The 17,702-nt window shown below is 35.4% G+C and overlaps 1 protein-coding gene across 3 annotated transcripts in view; it reads right to left on the bottom strand.

Moving 5' to 3' along the window:
- The window catches only part of GALNT13 (polypeptide N-acetylgalactosaminyltransferase 13), a 574,420-nt gene that overhangs the window by 288,339 nt on the left and 268,379 nt on the right, over window positions 1-17,702 (bottom strand). For all 3 annotated transcript variants that reach the window (XM_037849905.1, XM_037849906.1, XM_037849908.1), the window contains one exon: window positions 12,823-12,991. In XM_037849905.1, the coding sequence (XP_037705833.1) occupies window positions 12,823-12,991 (169 nt within the window). The remainder of the gene's footprint in view (window positions 1-12,822; window positions 12,992-17,702) is intronic.

The following is a 17,702-nucleotide window of genomic DNA, read 5'->3' as shown; positions in this document are numbered from 1 at the left end:
ACAAAATCAAAGTCAAGTGTTTCTGCCTCTTCCACCCTTTATATACTATCAGAATATGTATCATTCATAAATTTATACATTCAGTCCACAAACATATTTTCTGAGTGCCAACCATACAGCAGAAACTCTTCTAGAGCTGGAGATACAGCAGTGAACAAAACATATAAAGGATCTCTGAATTCAATGAACTTATGTTGTACTGGATGAAGCAGACAATAAAGAAGATAAATAAGTTAATCATAGAGTATATTAGATAATCAATGGTATAAAGGAAAAAAATAAAGCAGAACAGGGAGACAGAAAGTGTGACGTATGGATGTAATTTTATAAAATGTGGCCAGAGAAAACCTCAGAGAGGAGATGGCATTTGAGTAAAGAATCGGAGGTAAGGGAGCAAACCACATAGTCATTCGGAAACAAACATCCCAGGCTGCGGGCACAGAAAGTGCAAAGGCCCTGAAGTGGGAGCATGTTGATGTGTCCCAGTGTTCAACTGTGCCTGGAAATGAGAGAGAAAGTGGTATGTACTAACAGAGAACACAGGAGAAGTAATGAGGAGCTAGATCATGTAGAGCTTTGTAGGGCATTGAAAGGACTTTAGCTTTGACACTGAGAGAGATGAGAAGCCACTGGAGAGATTTAAGACATGGTAATAGCACAAACTGACACATTTTAACAGGATTGTTTTGACAGCTACATTGATTAGAGACTCTAGGGTACCAAGGGAAACACAAGAAACAAAAAAGCAGACAAAACAAACATTTAGAGGTTACTACAGTAATTCTGGTGGAAAACATTGGTGGCTTGGACTAAGATGGTAGAAGTGGAGTTGGTGAACAGAGATGATCTTTTGGATTTGTTGATGAATAATACATGGGTTGTAAGAGAAAGAGAGTGGGTGATGATGACTCCAAGGTTTGGCCTAAGCAACTGGAGGAATGGAGTTTGTACTTCGTAAGATGTGAACTCCATGAAAAGAAGTTTTGTAGGGACTATCAGTTGCTAAGTTTTGGACATGTTAAGTTTTAGATTGAGGGTTATCACATTCAAGTGATGGGATCAAGGATTATTAGATATTCAATTCCGGATATCAAGGGAGAGATCTGTACTAGAGATTAAATTGATACTTAAAATCAAGAGACCAGATGAAATTATCGAGGGAGTATCAATAAAAAATAGGACAGCTTTGAAGACTTATCCTTGGGACATATCAACATTTAGAGATGGGGAAAACAGCACCAACAAGTAAGAGAAGGAATAGTCAGAGAAGCAGAAGAAAATTAGGATGGTGTAGTGACTTGGAAGCCAAGTGAAGAACTTGTTTAAAGTGAATTCGATAATCAATTGTGTTGAGAGCTCAGAAGTATGAAGACTGAGAACTAGCTATTAAGTATAGGAATATAGAGGTCATTAGGGATCTTGCCAACAGCAGTTTTGCTGATGTGGGGATAAAAGTTAACTGAAGTTGAGTTCAAGACAAAATGTGGTGGGAGGCAGGTTCCAAACAGTGAGTGTAGCCAACTCGTTCATGAAGTTTTCTTGACAAGAAAAGAAGAGAAATTGACATTTCTGTAAGGAGAAGCACTGTCAACAAGGTGTTTTGCTTATATGATTGTTTTTAAGGGAGAAAAGAAACCAGCACGTTTGCAGACAATTAGAAGTAACCCAAGAAAGAGAATTAATGATTCAAGAGGTAGGGAGAAGTACTGAAGAAATACCCTGGAGTAGTGAACCTTTCCATTTAGATTTCTTAGATAGAACACTATCTTAGAAAATTAACTCTCTTATTATGCATAATCGACTGGACAGTTTCCTATAACATTTTAGTAAAAAGGTCTCTAACTATATTTATAATGTATCATCCCTCACAAGGAAAAAGACAATATAAGCAGAAAGAATGTATTTCCTCAGAGGAAAAACAAAAAAAGGCACTGTAAGTGAAACAAATAAATGTATAGTGGAAAATATATTTGCATACATATACTTTGTCCTAAAATTATAACCATTACACATGTTCCAACAATTTCAAGCTGGACTTGGAGTACATAAAATGAAATGTATTTATATTTTGACATTGTTCCATGCAATAAAAACATAGCTATATTAAAATATTAAAATTCAAAGTCCAGACCCAAATTTTCTGATTTACACAGCAATCACCATTCAGAAAGTATATTGGCTTCCACTAGGAGACTTTGCAAGCTAATGAGAATATTATATTATACAATGAGAATTTTTCTTTATATGCCAACATCTCCCACATCAATAAACTATGTTCTACTGTCATGAGTTAAACTATATTTACCATGAAATCAAATTCTTCCTCAGAAAAATAACATTGTAAGTGGGCATTAGACCAATTTAACCTTCCCTTAAGATACTGATATATGTACAGAAAACATGCACATAGGGAAAAAATGACAAAGAGAATTTTATACAGCAGTTAAACATTCCTTCAATGTTTTCTTAACTTAAATCAATCTGCAAATATTTGTTAAGAAACCATCTTTACTTTTTAAATCAGATTTTTTTCATGTGGTAAATAAAACCCAAAATGTTAACCACAAAAGGCTAAATTTCAAAGGGCCGATTTGAGAAATATTAGAATATGAAAAAATTTTAATGTTATACTTTGCACAATTAGGCGAATACTGCAGATAGATATATTCACAAAGGAGGAATAGAAAATGAGAATATTAATTGGATTTCTGATCTTTGTTCCACATCTTTTACTTTTAATTTGAGAATTACTAAAACTCTCATACACTGACAAAAATTTTTTCTGCAAAGATAATAATAATCTTTTCTACAATAGTCTGATTTATGTAATGTGCTCATGTGTGGAATTAATTTCACTACTCAGATTAAAATTAAAAGTGGCTAGACAGCCATACATACATTTAGATAGATAAACAGATGGATAGGTAGACATGGCAAATGTGGCAAAATGTTAAAAGTTGGTTGATCTGTGTATCTGGGTGGGGGTATGTTGGAGTCTCCTGTATGGGTTTTGTATTATTTTTCAATTGTCCTGCCAGTTTGAAAAATTAAAAGTATTAAAAAAAATAAAAGTGAAGTGTAAGAATGTCTGTCTCTGTGTTATTATGTTTGTGTGCATATGAATGTATGTGTGTGTGTGTGTTAATCTCCCAGGCATCGAACTTTAAAACATTAGAATCAACTTTTGACTTCCTTGTTTTCTCTTCCCTTGTATCCAATCAGTCATCAATTCTGAAATATCACTTCAAAATATATTTGGGATAATCTTTGTTTACAGTTCCTTCTCCTTCTTCCTATTGTTCCAAGTTTAAAAAATAAACAAACACATTAAAATAAAAGCTCAATGCCCACAACAGATACAGTTGCAAATTCATACACATTCCAGTCCCTCCTGTAGCCACCCTGAATTTGGTGTATCCTTTGCCTACATTTTCATCTACTATCACAAATGCTCATTGCATTATGTTTCTAAGGCAAATATCCTAAACTAGTTCCTTACCTAATCATATCTAAATGAATGTAACAGCCACTAGGGTATCTTCTTAAATTCAGGCTTCTATCTGTGATATTTTCTATGTAACACTGCAGAAATATGCCTTCCTAAATATCATTTCTATCATTCCAGGTTTCTGCTCCAGAACCTCCTACTTGCCTATCATGTCGTGTCTAACTAAATGCAGAGGCTTCGTTTTCAAGATTCCTTATCATCCTCTCCAGGTCTGTGACACAGATTGGCTAGTTACAAATCTCCATTCTAGACGGGTTGTCTCCTCACAAGACCTCCTATTCTACCCTGCCAAACTATATTACCTTTTTCTACTATCCCAATTATGTACACCTTAGGCATTTTAAATTATTTTTCCTTTCATTTTTTTTTTTTAAGATTTACTCTATTTTTTTCAGAACAAAATCTATGACATTTATGGATCTGAACTTGTGTTTTCAATGGAGATAAAAAATGAACATTTTTGACCCATATCACATAGAATCAAAATACAGGGATCAAACCATATTATAAATATAAGGAAACACTAACAGTTGCAATAGTGGGTAAGTATAAAAAAAACCTTTTCGTCTGAAATAATCGAGGAGGAAAAAAATGAATAAAAATATAGATAGCATGGTAGATTTAGAAACTGAAAACTAAATTCTCTACTTCCTCAATTAGAATTTGCAAAACAAAAGAAAAGAAAGAGGTATTTGGTCCACTTGAGTATGTAAACCTTTTAAGAGTATAAACGAAATAATAACCGGGGTACTTAGTCAAGTTTTTCTATAATCCATGTTCTTAACAATGTTCATCTTACAGAACAGTATTTGGAACAGCATTTCTGAATTCATGCTGCCATGTAGTTTTTTTTAGATATTCCATGTTTTACGTGTACAATATTCTATAATGGACAACACCCCCTTGGTTTCATTTATCAAGATGATCTTGATAAATACTGAATATATAAATTAATAATAGATGTTTGATTTATAAGAAGATGAGTCTGTGACTGAAAACTTAGAACTAAATTTTCAACTACGAAATAAAGCATCTGTTATAAAAAAAAAATAAAAGTTGAAAGTAACAATACCTGAAAATTAATTTGAATGAGACAATTGAGGGGTAGTTCAAATGTAAATGGAGTTATGCAGCACGCCTTCCATTTACAGTGGTGCACATGTGTCCCTGAGAACAGGCTCTGCCTAGACATGTTTTACTGCATGTTCTTACTTAAAAGGAAAGTTAAATAGTGTAGCAGTATTTCACCAGAGATAACAATAATAATACCTAACTACCATCTCCCTCAAAACTATATCTGTATATATATATATACACAAACAGACAACCATTGTTATACACCACTTTTTATCTGCTTAGTGAAATTAATTATACACATGAGCACTTTACTTAAACCAAGTATTGTAGAAATTATTACCTTTGCAGGCATTTTTTTGTCAGTATATGAAAGTTGTAGTAATTCTCAAGTTAAAAAGAAAATATGTGTACAAGAGATCAGAAATCCAATTGATATTTTCATTTTCTACTTCCACTTTGTGAAATATATGCTACATTTAAGATATTTTACTTTATGAGAAAGGCTATCTATATAAATGGACAGGTATGCTTATGAGATTGAGCACAGAAAAATGCATACTATGGTTTCTTTCTGTTTTATGCAGTAAACAAACTCTTTGTCCTTTGAGAGCAAGTTATTCAAAATTTGTATGCTACAGCTCTTCTTCCACTAATAATGCAAGACTGCTAGTCCTTTTCTCTTTATCAGCTTGCAAGTGCGCATAAGTAAGAGGCAGTTATTTGGTCTAGGATATAAATGGCTGAAATAAATTCCCTATTTCCTCATATCTTTTCCTGATGAAATATATTTAAATGCCAAATGCATTATAACCTTCAAATAACTCAGTACCAGAACTTGAAGTGTGATAGTCTGAATACAAGTCAATGCTAAAGAACTTCAGCAGTTTGTTTTAATTGCCCATAGCTTCTTTATAAATATTCACCCAAAAATTACTGTTAATTTCTTTTACAAAAAGAATTGCAAAGAGTACAGGGAAAAGCTGAGTGCTCAATAAGTTTCCCTTGGTCCAAAAAAGGAACTAGGGGCATAAGTAAATTCCACAGAGTGATAATGTAATATTTATAGGGAGTTGACAGATTTTTCATATATACATATATATATAAGAATTCAGGGAAACTCTATTCTCACTTGGTTCATTTTTACAATTATAGGTGTGTTCACACAATATTGTAATTAGTTGTTTATATAAAATGTTCATTTTATTCCCTGATATAACAATTAAGACCTAAGACCTGTTACATCCTTTTTTTTTTTTGGTCATCAAGGTTAAGCCTGCAGTAGGCAAAAGACAGGAATTTATCCCTTGGTTGACTGATAAATTATTTGGCTTATTAAGTGAAAGGAAATTGGGGGTTAGAAAATTAATGACTTGTCCAAGATCAAACAGTAAGCCATAGAGCCAGGTCTTAAACCTGTGTCTTTTGACTCTATCTCTAGATTTTCCCTATTGTTTGAAAATCTCTCTCCACAGTTGACTTTTTGTTTCCTGTTTTTTTTTTTTCCATATAATGGAATAGAGTCATGCATCCTCCTCATTGATTATGACCATAATCATATTCTCTATTTCCACAAAGGCCTACAGGCATGCAGTAACATGAGTTATCAAGATGCTTTAGCAGAACAAAACATGATTTTCACCGGCTGTTGTGGAAGTACAATTCAATCACTGCCTTCAAAACAATAGTGTGGATATATATATATGTATATATACAGATACATGCATTTGCTTAATATCTGTACATTTGCTTTTGTATCTTTATGAAATTTTATATATCCATAAATCTGCTACATTTCTAGCATTGTCTGTTTCAGGAACACAGTAAATATTTAAAAGCTCTGTGTATTAGTAAGTAGAAATTACAATTCTATGTGCTTAAGGTACTTTCAAATTACTCAAACATGTTTCTTAAACAAGCTTTCCTTCACCATTCTTTAATCCTTACTGTTCTTTGATCTTTTACATATTCTCAGTTATCTGAAGCAGGGACTTAGTTTCTTCACTGCTATATTCCCAGCATGGAGAAAAGTCTTGGCGTACATTAGGTGATCAACAATAAGTATGTAATATCTCTTATTGGGTTTCTTTAGTTTGGTAATTATTCTTTTTCTCCCTCTCTTTCTCTCACTCTCACCAAATATTAATATAAAAACAAAACAAAATGACATTTATTTACTTACTTGCTGATACCAGAAATATTTAAGCACTGTTTTTCTAAAATCCAAACTATACGCACATTTAAAAAATCTTAGTTCCATAATTTATGGGAAATACGCTAACAAATCCCTAATACTGAGTTATCAGTTATGCAACTCATCAAGTTAACATTCATTTTTCTCAAAATTCTTAAACACATAGAATTTTATAGCATTTCAAATTTTTTTTTATTTGTGAAGGATGGGCAAAGGAGGAGAGGGTTGGTTACAACTGTCTGCCTTAAAGAAGTCTTTTTATCTGGTTTCTTCTTTGTGAAAACACTGGATATTTACTTTGATCTATTCCTCTGAACACATTTTAAATTCTTGTAGATTGATATTAAGGCCAAACACAATATTAAAATATCTGGACAATTTTCTGAATTTAATCAAACCAGTTTAAGGGCATCTCACACTAAAATATTCTTAGATATTTGAATGAATCCACTGTTTGGGCAGTTCAGACAGTTTCTAAATTTGAATTCATTTTCAACTAAAATAAATTAAGCCTAAATATATATCTATATATTTTTTTAATTTAATTTTATTGAGATTGTTCACATACCATATAATCATCCAAAGATCTAATGTGCACAATCAATTGCTCCCAGTACCATCATAGAGCTGTGCATCCATCACCACAATTAATTTTTTTTCAATTTTTAGGACATTTTAATTACCCCAGAAAAGAAATAAAGACAAAAAAATAAAACTCAAATCTTTCCATACCTCTAACCACCCACTCTCCATTATTGACTCATAGTATTGGTATAGTACATTTGTTACTGTTGATGAAAGAATGTTAAAATACTACTAACTGTGGTACATAGTTTGCAAGAGGTATATTTTTCCCTATACACCCCTCTACTATTAACTTCTAGTTATAGTGTCATACATTTGTTCTAGTTCTTGAAAGAGATTTCTAATATTTGTATAGTTAATCATGGACATTGTCCACCACAAGATTCACTGTTTTATACATTCCCATATTTTAACCTCCAACTTTCCTTCTAGTGACATACGTGACTCTAAGCTTCCTCTTTCCACCACATTCTCAAACAATTCAGCACTGCTAGTTATTCTCACAATAATGTGCTACCGTCACCTCTGTCCACTTCCAAATACTAAAGCTCAACCTAGTTGAACATTCTGCTCATAATACGCAACAGCTTTAGCCTCGTTCTATATCCTGGTAATTTATATTTCACGTCTATGAGTTTACATATTATAATTAGTTCATATCAGTGAGACCATGCAATATTTGTCCTTATGTGTCTGACTTATTTCACTCAATACAGTGCCCTCAAGGTTTCTTCATCAACCTGTTTTTTTTGTTTTTTTTTTTTTTAAAGATGGTTTTGTTCACACACCACACATTCTGTCCCAAGTAAACAATGAATGGTTCCCTGTATAATCACATATTTATGCAGTTACCACCATCACCACTATCTATATAAGGTCATTTCCATTTCTTCCACAAAGAAGGAGGGAGAGTCAAAGAAGGTAGAGAGACAAAAGAAAAAGAAAAAAGAAAGAGAAAAAAACAAAACAAAACAAAACATGACAGCTAGCAAACAAAAGGGAAGATAGCATTAACCTAAAGCAGAATAAAGAGCCAGACAACATCATCAATGCCAAGAGTCCCATATCCCTCCCTTATGTCCCCCTCTGATAGGCATTTAGCTTTGGCATATTGCCTTTGTTACATTAAAGGAAGCATAATCCAATGTTTCTCTTAATTAGAGTCTGTAGTTTACGTTGATTGCATCTTTCCCCCAATACCAGCCTATTTTAAACACCCTGCAAGGTTGACATTCATTTGTTCTTCCTCATGTAAAAACATATTTGTACATTTTATCACAATTGTTGAGCACTCTAGGTTTCACTGAGTTACACAGTCCCAGTCTTTATCTTTCCTCTTTCCTTCTGGTGTCCCACATGCTCCTAACCTTCCTCTTTCAACCATACTCACAGTCATCTTTGTTCAGTGTATTTATATTGCTGTGCTACCATCACCCAAGGTTGTGTTCCAAACCTCTCACTTCCTATCTGTCTATAGTGCTCCCTTTAGTATTTCCTGTAGTGCAGGTATCTTGTTCACAAACTTTCTTATTGTCTGTTTGTCAGAAAATATTTAAAACTCTCCCTCATATTTGAAGGACAGTTTTGCTGGATATAGCCCCCTTGGTTGGTGGTTTTTCTCTTTCAGTATCTTAAATATATCACACCACTTCCTTATTGTCTCCATGGTTTCTACTGAGAAATCCGCACATAGTCTTATCAAGCTTCCTTTGTATGTGATGGATTGCTTTTCTCTTGCTGCTTTCAGGATTCTTTGTCTTTGATGTTTGATAATCCGATTATTAAGTGTCTTGTTGTAGGCCTATTGAGATCTATTCTGTTTGGGGTACACGGTGCTTCCTGGATCTGTAATTTTATGTCTTTCATTAGAGATAGGACATTTTCATTGATTATCTCCTCTATTATTGCTTCTGCCCACTTTCCCTTCTCTTCTCCTTCTGGGACACGCATGACATGTACATTCACACACTTTGTGTTGTCATTCAATTCCTCAAGACGTTACTCATATTTTTCCATTCTTTCCCTATCCTTTTGTGTGCAGGATTTCAGGTGTCTTGTTTTCCAGTTCCTGAGTGTTTTCTTCTGTCTCTTGAACTCTGCTGCTGTATGTCTCCACTGTGTTTTTCAGCTCTTGTGTTGTGCTTTTCATTTCTGTAGATTCTGCCAGTGGTTTTCTCAAACTTTTCATTTCTACCTATATTCACCCAGTGTTTTCCTTATATCCTTCATCTCTTTTGGCATATCTTCCCTGAACTCATTTATTTGGTTTTTGATTTGATTTAGCATATTTCTTTGAACATCTTTGATTATTTCATTAAAGTGAAACAACATCTCAACTGTATCTTGATTGAGGTGTAAGTTTGTTTCTTTGACTGGGCCATATCTCTGCCCTTCCCAGTGTAGTTTGTAGTCCTCTATTGTCTAGACATCTGGCTTCCCCGGTTACTCCAATCAGATTTCTCCAGACCAGAATGGGTTCAGATCTCAGAATGGGGTTATATTCAGTTTCAAGTCTCCCTCAGCATGTGTCTTAGAGATTGACAGACTTTCCTGTGAGGTCTCTAGCTGCTGCGCTTTTCCTAACCTGCCCAGCGGGTGACGCCCATCATCCTGTTGTTGCTCCTGACTGGTATAAGGAGGTGTGGCACCTTTAGTTTCTGTTTTGGCTGTTTTCCCCAGGCTCTGGTGCCTGAGTTTTGAAAGGAAGGTAGCAGTAGAGCTGGACCCCACCTCCTTCCTCTTAGGGAAGATACACCCCCCTAAGAGGGAGTTATCTTCTGCATTTGAATTGTTCTTTTTCTTTCTGACCCTGTTATCTCCACCCCTGTGTGAGTCAGAGCTCTGCAAACTGAAAATGGCTAAGGCTCTCTCCACTGAGCCACACAGGTTGAGAGAGAGAAAAAAGGAAAGCAAGCCCCTTTTCAGAGCCAGTACACAGCTCCCTAGTTTCACCCATCAGCCAGAGATAGTACTTGGTCTTCTGGGCTTCCTTTCCCTGGACACAGGAGTTTTCTGGCTCTTTAAGGTCAGTCGTCACTAAAAGCTTCTGTCTGCTGGCTATTTTTGTAGCTTGTATTCAAAAGTCCACATTTGTTAATTAAAACTCCAGTTGGAGATGGGCTGAGCTATATTCGCTTGCTCTGGGACTACTGGTCTCTCCCACAGCAAGGTTTGGCAGCTCAGCCTGCCATGGGGGAGGGGGCTCCTGGTACATTTCCACAGTTTCTACTTACAGATTTTCTGCTGCGATCTCAGCCATTCCACCTGGTCCAGGCTGCCACATGATGTGTGGACAGTCATGGTTGTCCCCCAGCAGTTACTCTAGATCATTTACTGGTTGCTCCACGGGACTAACTAAACTCTACTCCTCTCTATGCTGCTGTCTTACTCCTCTCTAAGCCTGTATATTTTTACCACTATTTTTGGATTCCATTTTTTAACATCTTTATATAATTTATGTCTTCATTATGACTAGTTGAATGTATCTATCTCATTTTGAAAATATAACTACCAAAACACTGAACTGTAGCTGACTAATGCAAAAAAAAAAAAAAAAAGTTTTCTAGGTCAAATGACTGTTAACATATTTCAACATCTTTTTTAAATAACAGTTTGCATTTATGATTCATGGTATGCTTTTAAACATTAGTTGTTCCCAGGCAATCAGATGATTGAGTCATTCAAGATGACTTGCAAATGTCCCTAATGAAACACACATACACTTTGATTTGTCTAGGAATTTTGGATGGTATTTCTGTTTTCTTATTGCATATACCGTGGTGTTATATGAAAATGAAATAGACAATGATTTATTTCAGTAATGTTTGTTCATAAATTTTTGTAAAACTTCAGAATTCAAGCAATAATAACCACAGTAAACATGATATTTTGTGCAGTTTTCATACTGAGCAATGCGAATCCTCCATTTTTAAATGTTCTGTAGTTCCACATTGTACGCTTAATTACTCAAATACTTAGTATGATAAATGATTCTTAATAGAAGAAATACTATTGGCCAAAAAATATTTGAAAAGGCTGTTTAATGAAGACTTTTTGTTTGTTTGTTTCTTTTTTTAGCTATTGTTCTGAGCTAAAATAATTCTTATCTTTGAAATCCCAGATTGGACATAAAAGGTAGTTTATTTACATTCTGATATTTGAATGTCAAGATTTTTTTTATCTGAAAATGTGAAACAGTGTTTCCTGAATGTATTACTGTTATAATGACAAAGTAATTAACATTATTTCTTATAAAAGTTAGCATTTAAAATGTTCAAAATTATTTAAGAATATATTTACTGTATATCTTTAAAGATGCAAATATGTCTATAAACATATAAACATACACACATATAGAAAGAAATATATCTACACTTACCTTAGACTTTTGGAATGCACAAATTTAATATTCAATGTTTTTATCACTTCCTGGGGATCAAAAATGTCCAAAGCATTCATGATTTTGTTGAGAGAGATATTTCAAAAGCTTGCATTGCTTTGAGGAAGCACTTACTTAGCTATTGAATGAGACTTTTGGCAATCCAGCTCTAGCATCTTAACACAGTTTTGGTTACCTTGATTTAGTAAATATGATTTTAATATCACTACAATAATAATATAAAATAGCCCATTCTAGGTGGCAAATTTTATTTAAGTTACTCACGAATTTACCTTATATACAGAATATCATCATGTGTCTGAAAAAATAACTTCTATTTACATAGAAGTGTGTCCTTGAACATTTCTGTAACCTTGCAGATTTTCTAAAATCTCAGGATCTATCTTTTATGAATGTCAAGAGTTTGTTTTAGAAGGACAATATACTAGGGTGACAGTACTGCCACAATATTTTGATTTTTATTACATTTATTTGAAATATATTCAACCACTTAGAATTAAGCTTAATCACATATAAGTTGAATTTTTCAACATTATTCTTCATGCAGAATTATTATTTACAAGTGAATATTTCTTCCATGGCTGATAACTGAGCATTCTAATTATTAATAGCTACATAAATTGCTGGAACCCATAATACACAATTTTAAACAGTCAAAGACTCATAGAGGTAATGACCTATTTTTACAATGGCATAGCCAAGTATATAGTTTTTTGAAGTGGTATACAGAGTTTTTTATATAGACAAGCAAATAATCTATTGAAGAACATGTTTGCTCTGTATTTGGCAAGAAAAAGCAATGCAAAACAAAAACAGCTCATGAAGAAAAACCTGCTAGGTCTATATATTCAGCAATATCTTTGCAAGTAACATGTTTTGCTCTGCCAAAGACGAAAGAGTCCATATTTCTCAGCATATGCATGCACAGAAAATCCCTGCTATTTCACAGGTATCAGAACCAAGTAGTTCTAGAATTGAAATAATCTGAATTAGCTAAAAGTCTGAAATATTGTGTAATATGGAGATTACTAATTTATAAGATTTCATAACGTGTAAACTCACCCTTCTAATCTTACATCCGGCAGGCTTCTGTTTAGGGCAATCAAATCACTGGCCATAAGGTTAAACTGATTGATTTTGAACAGCTCTTTCATTTTCTCCTGGTCATCTTTAGGAATCAGCACAGCTTTTCCCATTTCTCCTGGCCCTTCCTGGTTTCTTGAAATAACAGCTGTAAGACATACACAGGTACACACATACATACAAACACAGAGATAACAAACTGAATAAACTCATGCCTAGGATAGATTCTGAAGTGTCTTATTTATAAACTGGTTTAATAACCCAGTCATCAAATCTTTATTACTTACCTACAAAACATACAGTACACTAAAGCAATTATAAGTCATTAGCTCAATGCTTCATGTTGTCTTTCAAATATAGGTAGATTATCTGTGCTAACTAGTCAGCAAGAATTAATAATTAATCAGTGCAAAATACCAAAACTTAAAATTTCTCAGTCATGTTTTTCAATATATTTATCAAAGAGAGACGAAGCTGAGCACTAGGCAAAATAAAAAAGAGCGTATGAAAATGTACCAAGATGAATTTACTTTCACATTCAATTAAATATTTTGATACTTCACATACCCATTACCATTACATCTTTAAAAAGGCAAAGAAAATTGATACTCCTTCCTTCCATTGGCAATTTAATTCATGTGTCAAAGCATTTTGAAATGTGTAAAAACAAGTTTCATGGTGCTGACATATAATTTCAAATATCAAGTTGGATTTAGATATTATGTGCTAAATAATTGGAACTTCAAGCAATATTTTGGGGTTGGCTGTCCTCTAAGAGAACTCAGGATTCTCGATATGTAGGCTAATGTCCTGGCCATTTCCTCCTATTTATCACTAATCTAAAGTCCCTTCTAGTCCTAAAATACATGTTTTCATATGTGTATGTATATTATCAGGTGGTAAAACAGATCCTAGTTCATCCTAATATATGCCTAACTTATCATTTTCACTGATATTAAATTAGGTTAAAGTGAAAAGAATAAAGTTCTACTCTTGACTCTTCCAGTGTTTTGCTATATTATTGTTTCTAACACATCAATCTTACTGAATTTAATTTCCACATACTTAAAATAGGGCCAAATATTTGGACCCACCCTACCTTAAAGAATTGTAAAATAATTAAAGGGAATAATTCATGTGAGAATCATTTGTACAACACAATATTTCATTATATATATATATATATATATATATATATATATATATATATATACTCTAAAATAATATAAGACTATGGTAAAAACTGGAAGAGAGCACAATAAGGGAACTTTCCTCTGACTTGCCCTGAATAGTTACAAGACATCAAGACTGGCATTAATAGTATTAATTGTTACTGATCATCCAGTTGATTACTTTCTTTGAAACACTATCCTGACTTTGGAATGGTATGAGTCAAAGTATAAAAAAACAAGCACCTCTAACGACCTTCAGATATGGGTACCAGGAAGGTGATTAGTCTGCAAACCCTCTCATATCCCACCCCACTCCCCCAAAAAAAGTTAAGAAATGAGAAAATTTAAAATGGAAAAGAGATATGTATGCAACCTCAAGCTATTGAAAAAGTTGTCACATAAAGAAAGTCTAGGAAGAGTCTCATTCACTGCAAGAAGCAAAAATAGAAATAATGGCAGGAATTTTAGAGAGGTATATTTTGCTCAATTTAAGGGAGATAATTCTAACAATAATAATATACCTTGGGAGTTAATAAGCTTATTATTCCTAAAATCAGATGGAGCTTTTAGATTTGCTTTTGGGTGAATTTGTTCTTTTGATGAGAAGTTGGACTTAATAGGCATGAAGGTATCTTCTATTTCCAGGATTTTTTTTTAAATTTTGATTTCATACAAAGTGTTGACAATGAATTTCTGTAGTTCCTTCTGGACTCCTTTTGATTTTAAAGTGAAGTACATAAGCAGGCCACATGACAACACCTACTGACCATAGATATTCAACTTAGAAATTTTTAAACATACTCTGCTTTGTAAACTTAGTGCCAGACAAAAAGAGGCTGAATATTTTTTTCTGGTAAAAACTTTGATTTTCTGGTATATTAAAAAATAGTTAAGGAGAAAGGGAAGATGGCGGCATAGAGAGGAGTGGAAGCTAAGTAGTCCCCCTGGAACAACTGAAAAAAACCGGAAACAACTAGTGAATGATCCAGAATAACTGCAGGGAGGCAATGAGACCATCCACTTATCATACACCAACCTGAATTGGGAGGAATGCCCGAGATCACAAGCATAAAATCTGTAAGTAAAACCTGCGGATCCAAGTCGTGAGACTCCTCCCCCATAGCCTGAGCTACAAAGCCTCATGGTGCCAGAGAAAAGCTTTCTCCCAGCAAGCGAACATAGCTCAGCTGAGCTCCAACTGGGGTTTTAAGTAGCGAGTGTGAACTGCTCACTACAGGTATGAATCCCCCAAAAATAGAGGCTTTGGGTGACGACTGACCTTGGAGAGCTGGAGGGTCGCCTTGGACTAGATCTGAGGGGGACTGTTTTTTTTTTGACTCAGAGGAGAAAGCCCCAGCCATTTTCAGTTCCCAGTGTTGTGACTCAGAGAAGGGTGGAGATAGCACAAGCAGAGAGAGAGACCACTGAAATGCTAATGACCTCCCCCTAGGGGGTCTATCTTCTCCAAGAGGAAAGGGGTGGGGCCCTTTCCATTCAGAACCAGACCCCAGAGCCTGGGGGAACACGGCCATGCCTCCTCACACCAGTCAAGAATTATAGGCTAAAAAGGAGAAAAGAACGCACGACTTACAGCCATCTCCCCGGCGGGTGGGAGCACTCCTGCCCAGGGCTGAACCCACAGCACAGAGCCGCGCCAAGAAACCCAGTGTGACAGGGAGTCTTTCCCGCAGCACTGCTCACACGCCATAATATCGGCCGTGGACAGCGGCCTTTAGTGCACCCACGGCTGATTGTCCCAGAGCTGGGAGGGCAGAGCTGTGTGGAAGGGGGAAGTTAACGTGTCCCATTCAACCATCTTTGAAGCGGGCTGGGAATGCCCCTGCACAGCGTCCCAGGGCTTCCCTGGAGGCCGGCGCACACTTGTGATGTGGCACAGCCCTGCCTCCCTCAGCAGAGGTCCTGGAAGAGCACAGCAGGGAAGGGGGAACTACTCGGAAATCCCAGGGAACCTACGCCAATACCAAGGACTTTTGGGTCAGCAGCAGACAACAGCCTTAAATCTCCGGGAACACCTGGAAGGTTTGATTATTAAAGCTGCCCTTCCTCCCTAACCACTCAGATGCACACCCCTCATTCGGGGCAGACGGCACCGACAGCACACCCAAATTAAGTGCACCAAGTGGACCCCACGGGGGTCAGATCCCCACACACCACAAAGACAGGGTTGGGGAGAGCTGAATTGAGGGGAATTGGTGACTCAAGCACGCCATCTGCTGGTTGGTTGGAGAGAGTGTATGCCACCAAGCTGCAATTCTGACAGACTAAAGATCAAGTAAAGCAAATGCCAAGAGGCCAAAAACAACAGAAAATCTTAACGCTTATGATAAAACCAGACAATACGGAGAACCCAAACTTAAACATCCAAATCAAAAGATCAGAAGACACACAGTACTTGGTGCAATTAATCAAAGAACTACAGACAGGCAATGTGAACATGGCACAGGATATAAAGGACATGAAGAAGAGCATGGCACAGGATATGAAAGACATAAAGAAGACCCTAGAAGAACATAAAGAAGAAATTGCAAGAGTAAATAAAAAAATAGAAGATCTTATGGAAATAAAAGAAACTGGAGGCCAAATTAAAAAGACTCTGGATACTCATAATACAAGATTAGAGGAAGTTAAACAATAACTCAGCCTCCTTGAGGACCACAGAACAGAAAATGAAAGAACAAAAGAAAGAATGGGGAAAAAAACTGAAAAAATTGAAATGGATCTCAGGGATATGATAGATAAAATAAAACGTCCAAATTTAAGACTCATTGGTGTCCCAGAAGGGGAAGGGAAGGGTAAAGGGCTAGAAAGAGTATTCAAAGAAATTGTTGGGGAAAACTTCCCAAACCTTCTACACAATATAAATACACAAAGCATAAATGCCCAGCGAACTCCAAATAGAATAAATCCAAATAAACCCACTCCAAGACATATTCTGATCAGACTGTCAAATACTGAAGAGAAGGAGCAAGTTCTAAAAGCAGCAAGAGAAAAGCAATTCACCACATACAAAGGAAACAACATAAGACGAAATAGTGACTACTCAGCAGCCACCATGGAGGTGAGAAGACAGTGGCATGACATATTTAAAATTCTGTGAGGGAAAAATTTCCAACCAAGAATACTTTATCCAGCAAAACTCTCCTTCAAATTTGAGGGAGAGCTTAAATTTTCACAGACAAACAAATGCTGAGAGATTTTGCTAATAAAGGACCTGCCCTACTTCAGATACTAAAGGGAGCCCTACTGACAGAGAAACAAAGAAAGAAGAGAGAGATATAGAGAATTTTAACAGACATATATAGAATATCACATCCCAGGTCACTGGGACACACATTCTTCTCTAGTGATCATGGATCTTTCTCCAGAATGGACTGTATGCTGGGGCATAAAAACAAGCCTCAGTAAAAAAAAAAAAAAAAATGAATTTGTTCAAAGCACATTCCCTGACCACAATGGAATACAAATAGAAGTCAATAACCTTCAGAGACTTGGAGAATTCACAAACACCTGGAAGATAAAAATGAGGGGGAGATGAAAACATTCCCAGATAATCAAAAGCTGAGGGACTTCATCACCAGGAGATCAGTCCTATAAGAAATGCTAAAGGGAGTTGAGCAGGCTGAAAGGAAGGGACACTAAACAATTGACTGAAACTACATGAAGAAA

This window comes from Choloepus didactylus, chromosome 9 (genome assembly GCF_015220235.1).
Source record: "Choloepus didactylus isolate mChoDid1 chromosome 9, mChoDid1.pri, whole genome shotgun sequence".
NCBI lineage: Eukaryota > Metazoa > Chordata > Mammalia > Pilosa > Megalonychidae > Choloepus > Choloepus didactylus.
The sequence above is the reverse complement of the archived record's forward strand: the minus strand, read 5'-3'. Positions and strand labels throughout refer to the sequence as shown.